This window comes from Anarrhichthys ocellatus, unplaced genomic scaffold, assembly GCF_004355925.1.
Source record: "Anarrhichthys ocellatus isolate YVR2014 unplaced genomic scaffold, GSC_Weel_1.0 scaffold54, whole genome shotgun sequence".
NCBI lineage: Eukaryota > Metazoa > Chordata > Actinopteri > Perciformes > Anarhichadidae > Anarrhichthys > Anarrhichthys ocellatus.
The window spans coordinates 329,381-334,786 of NW_022280084.1; the positions used below are offsets into that span (position 1 = coordinate 329,381).

Consider the following 5,406-nt stretch of genomic DNA (forward strand, 5'->3'; position numbering starts at 1 on the left):
TCCACAGAGTCCAGACCACATTCACTCAGCCTCTCTATGCTGGAATTCATCTTTTTGGTCCAGATGAAAACACTGCTGAGGTGTGTGAGTTGAAGAAGGCAAAACGTATAAAATAGATAATGTGTGAACTAGATTTAAGTGCAATAGTGGTTGGCACTTTGGTATCCTGTGTTTGCCTTTGTGTGACTGCTAATACTAACTCTGCCGTTTTTTGTTTTTTTTTAATTCTTGCAAAACAAACTACAAATGTAAAAGAGCTCCAAAGGGGACATGGGCAAAACTCACAGGTGCTCACGAGAAACCTTCTCCTGCCCACGAGGTAGTTTCTGGTGCACAGATTACAGGATTTTTAGGAGCTTTGTTTAACAAACATCAATCTTGAAAGATGGGGGTTTTCCCAGGAAAAAGACTCGGTGATTGATTTAATTCACTGGAAATAGTTGATAGATGAATACTTGACTAAAAGTCCTCATTTTAAATATTCCATTTATATATTTGCAGTAAAGACATCAGAAAATGGCAACATTGATGCATTAATTTTCTTTTATTGTTGTAGGTCTGATGTTTACTCTGTATATGTTGATGGTGAGATTACATATTACATATTTTAGATGCAAAGTACACTCCAGTTAAATGCTCATTTGTCCGGTTTATTAAGGGCAGTAGTCGTGTAAATGTACTTTCAATATGTTTAAAGGCAGGATGTTATAGTGTTGAAGCAGTTGAGCTGAAGCTTAAATTACAATTTAAATGCTAATAATCATTGAGTCAACGTCTAATGTGACTTCCATTGAACTTCAATCTTCTTTCTCCTTCAGCTATTTGCAGAAGTTCTCCACTAGAGGTCGCTCTTTACTCATGTATTCTACTGTCGCACACTAAAGGTGCTCTACAGCCATTTACAACACACCTGTGGGATGAACTGTAACTCAAACTATGAGTCAGACATTAGTGTGGGGGAGTAAATACTTTTTGAATTACTGATGAATTTTTTGACATTTTGAACTGTCAAGAAATACAAATGTATTTTGTAATTTGCTACTGATGACGCTGTTTATTACATGTGTTTCTCTAATTCAACACCAATATTACTTTTGCTGCATGATTTGATGTATTCATACTCTTTTCATTCATACTCATAATTATATTTCTTGTTATTCTTTGTTTGAGTTGGAATTGTTTGATTTTTTAAGATGGTGTGTCTGCTGTACTTTAGACTTTTTCATGCTACTAATTAGAGCTTTACCTGGAAATCAACCATGTTGAAGTGTACAGTATAAATTGTGTGTGTTTACATAATATAATCACAACTTGATGTATAAGAGAAGGTAATTTATTGTCTTTCTTTTGACTCAAAAGACTGTGTTATGTTTCTGCTGCCCAATATTTGCTGTCAATGAAACAAGCTAATCCACATGTTTGTTTCATACCGTTCCTTGCATAAATGTATTGCAATTCATTAGCTTTATTAAACTATCAGATTTGTTATTTGATTTGCAGTTCAATATGTAGAAGCTACCGGTAGAGGTAATTTACGCGTGTGTTGACATTAACACTTATTTAAATTATCGTTCTGATCGATTTTTGAGATTTATGACACAGCTGCAAAGCCATTAAAGTCTCTTTCTACAGTAAAAAAAAGGGATATAATCCAGTGTTACAGACATTTTAAAATCAAATTTTGTTAAAAACATAACAAAATTGAAAAGCAGTGTTCAGTTTTGTTGCCCCACATATTCGGTGTCTACTTCTGCCTTTTGTATTAAATTACATTTGGGGATAAGTATTCATATATAGTATGTTCCTTAATGTTATGTCATCTATGTTGTTTATGTTATAATTTCTTCTTTTGTTTCTGTTTTTACCATTAAAGCGTCTTTGAGTACATTTTAAAGTGCTATACAACTACAATGTATTATTATTATTATGTATCTCACTTTCTTCTTCTAGCTTTTCTGTTTCCGCTTATTATTTGTTTCATATCTATATTTTTTTCTTTGATTTGTCATGTTGTTGAAAAGAGGTTTTACTTTCCAGCCCTTTTTCTCTGAGTGACACGCGTTGTGCTTTTATTTTGAAGTGTTTCCGGTCTTTTCTGGCTAATTGCCTGCGCCTTGACGCAGCTCCGGGAGAAGATGCTTTGTAGGAGAGATATTTTGACATGAACGTGTTATTTTATTTTATTACACGCCCGTCCTCCCACAGAGCGTGTTGGTGTAACTCGGCCATGAAGACTTAAAGGCTCGTGTCGTCGCTTCGCAGTGTTCAGGTTAGTGGAGAGCAGACATTGTTGTTTTATCCGTTAACGTTACCACTGCGGAGTTTAGCTGCTAGCTGTGCAGCTAGCTGGCAAGATAGCTGTATTGTTAAGGACTTCCTGTTGTACCTTTCAAAGTAAAACCTCATCTAAAAAGCTGGTGAATACTGGTTCTATAAATCCTGCCCAATTAATTGACATAACAAATGGTATTTACATCACCATCATTTTTTTGTCATTTGTTTTGGCACAAAAAGAAAGATGCGAAATATATTCAGTCCGGTCAGATTTTTGCACACATACTACAATTGTTGGAGTGCGCTTTTATTTTGAAGTGCACTTTTCCGGTGTCCGCGGCGTTGACTGCGTTAGCTTGACGCAGATGTTTTCAAAACAGCTGAGCAGCAGCTGAGCACTGCGGTGTTTTTCTGAGCAGCGTTATTATCCGAGCAGCTCGTCACCAGACGACCAGCGGATTTACACAGAAATATAATCACTAAATGACAGCTGGTGCGGTGATAACATCGGGGCGGGGGTGGGTGGTGGTGATGCCCTTGACTTGGGGGAGGATGAGCGAGGAGGGACATTGGGAATGTAATGGAAAGAAGTGACATTGTGACCATTGTGTGATCTTCATTGGCAGGAGGGTGTCAGCGATGCAGCGCATGCTCTGCAAGTTCATCTCGTCCCTGCCGGCCGAGGATCATCATCATCAGCATCATCAGCACCATCATCATCAGCGCAGCGTCTTGTATAGCAAAGCCATCGAGTGGAGATGTTAGTGAGCGTCTGCAGGGATCCTCGGCCCTGGAGCTCTCCGGCGGGTCGAGCTGAGGAGGCCTGAGCTCGTCTCCAGCCCTCCGGATCGGATGGTGGCAGAAGGCAAAGTGTGCATGACCAGATGAACAAGAGGCGGTCCAGCCTGCGCTGCAGATAAGCAGCAGAAGCTGTGAGTCAACTCTCTTATTGGTGACATTGTTGCCGTTTTTTTGTTGTTTTTTGAGCCTCTTCGTGTGCCAGACTGTATTTGTGGCGAGTCCATGTTCTTATTAATAATAGATGTAATGGGCTGCAGCCCCTGAACTGTGAATGTAGACTTGGAACTGGGGCGTTTTTTTTTTGTATTTTTCTGTCGCCTAAAAGACAAGGAAGGTTTGATTGGAAGCGATGGCCGACCACGAGGAAGCGGAGTTGTCCGAGTCCCTCCAGAAGGGGGACGGGTTCTCCAGCGAGCCCGAGGAACCCGGCACGCACTTCCAATCTAAAAGTCTGCCCGTTCTAACCGAAGAAGCGCCTCAAGAGGAAATGTTGCTGGCCAGTTCTGCGTCCATAACCGCGGAAGAGAACGCTGAATTCATCCAGCTCTCGGGCAAGACCGAGTCCTTCCAGCCGGAGCCCCCGACCAGAACGAACTACCAGCCCAAGCCGGGGAAGTCGGCGCTGAACAGGCCGAGCTCGTACATGGAGAACACGGAGAACCGGAGGAGTAAAAACACGGCGAGAAGGAAGCCGCCGGGTATTTTTGCCTCCAGGCTGGCTCGCCTACGACTGCCCAGCAGGAAGTCCCTGAGCGTCTTCATCCAGGACTCTCGCTGCTTCCTGTTCTGCATGTGCTACCTGACGTTCATCCAGTCGCTCATGGTGTCCGGCTACCTCAGCAGCGTCATCACCACCATCGAGAAGCGCTACAGCCTGAGGAGCTCCGAGTCGGGCCTCCTCGTCAGCTGTTTCGACATCGGGAGCCTCCTGGTGGTCGTCTTCATCAGCTACTTCGGTGGGCGGGGCCAGAGGCCTCGCTGGCTGGCGGTGGGTGGCATCTTCATCGCGGTGGGTGCCGCCCTCTTCTCCTTACCTCACTTCATCTCGCCGGCCTACCAGATCCAGGAGGTCAACTCGTCCTCCGGCAACGAGGGCCTCTGCATGAACAGCATCGGCAACGCCAGCAGCAGGGACCGCGTCGACATCACTTCCTGTCCCCGAGACCAGGAGGGCAACGAGCACAACCTGTACGTGGCCCTGTTCGTCATCGCCCAGATCCTGGTGGGCATGGGGTCCACGCCCATCTACACGCTGGGACCCACCTACCTGGACGACAACGTCAAGAAGGAGAATGCCTCGCTGTATCTGGGTAAGAGTCTGTGTGACAGTGAGGGTTGTTGGGTACCGGTGTCTCTTGTTGTTGTTGTTGTTGTTGTTGATAGAAAACAGCTGTCATTCACATCCAGCATGTTGCAGCAACTGAAACTACGTTACAGTTTAGTAGAAACTAGGATCATAAAAGTCACAGTTCGGATCAGCACAAAAGAAAGTGAACCTCCGTTGGTTAGCCGTTAGCGGTTAAACTGTTGCCAGTCACTGAGTGGGCTCCAGTGCTTTGCTCAAAGGCACATCAGCAGTCAGGATGTGGAAGCAATAGGCAGAAAAAGTTCCTGTCGCACCCGTTTCTGCCACTGCCGTGGCCGACAGGTCTACGGTCCCCCCCCCCCCCTTCCACATACTTCCCCTGAAGTTCTCGCCTCAGTGGACTCAAACAAGGTAAAGCCTAATTAACCAACAAATGAGAGTTGGGTTATGAAAGAGAGGAGGGGAGGCGGAGGGAATAGGGGAAGGTCTTTTGTGCATTCCTGTCGGTGGGGGTGGGGGTGGGGGTGGGGGTGGGGGGGGCTCCGAGCAACCATTGGCAAAAAAGAGAGGGGCTTTGATCTGTGGAGCAGCCGGTTGTTGGTACGATGTCACCTGCAAGGAGCCTGGAGAGCATGGGGTCGTCTCCAGACATAGAAATAAAAACATATTATAGAAAGAAGAAAATTTCACTTTAACTGTTTCCCTGCAGTATGCATGAGGCTATTGGTCCTAAGGCGAGATCAAAATATTCTTAGTTGCTAGAAGTTTGGAAAATGCTGCAAGAGCCGAGATTTTGATTGCCTTTCGACGGCTCTCAAGGCGGCTCATAGCTAACGGTGCTAACAGCGCTAACGGTGCTAACAGTGCAGCAGCTCCTATAAATAATTGTGTGGACATTTTGAAAAGTTCTGGTTGTAGTGCACCAACATTTTTAGAGCTTGTCCCATAATCGGAAACTAAAAGTCACAACATATCTGCCTTTTAATTTAAGTTGTTGATTGTAACCGTATCTGCTCTACCAGCCA

General features: G+C 44.5%; 1 protein-coding gene across 1 annotated transcript; it reads left to right on the forward strand.

The window, feature by feature from the left end:
• The first annotated feature begins 2,103 nt into the window (after positions 1-2,103).
• Positions 2,104-4,884, forward strand: LOC116396193 (solute carrier organic anion transporter family member 5A1-like). Its single transcript, XM_031870636.1, has 2 exons — positions 2,104-2,269; positions 2,901-4,884. The coding sequence occupies exon 2, from the start codon at positions 3,425-3,427 to the stop codon at positions 4,589-4,591; it is 1,167 nt and encodes a 388-aa protein (XP_031726496.1). The 5' UTR covers positions 2,104-2,269; positions 2,901-3,424; the 3' UTR covers positions 4,592-4,884.
• The last annotated feature ends 522 nt before the right edge of the window (positions 4,885-5,406 follow it).

Excerpts from the sequence above, each read along its gene's own strand:
- LOC116396193 (XM_031870636.1), top strand. The coding sequence starts at position 3,425 with ATGGCCGACCACGAGGAAGCGGAGTTGTCCGAGTCCCTCCAGAAGGGG.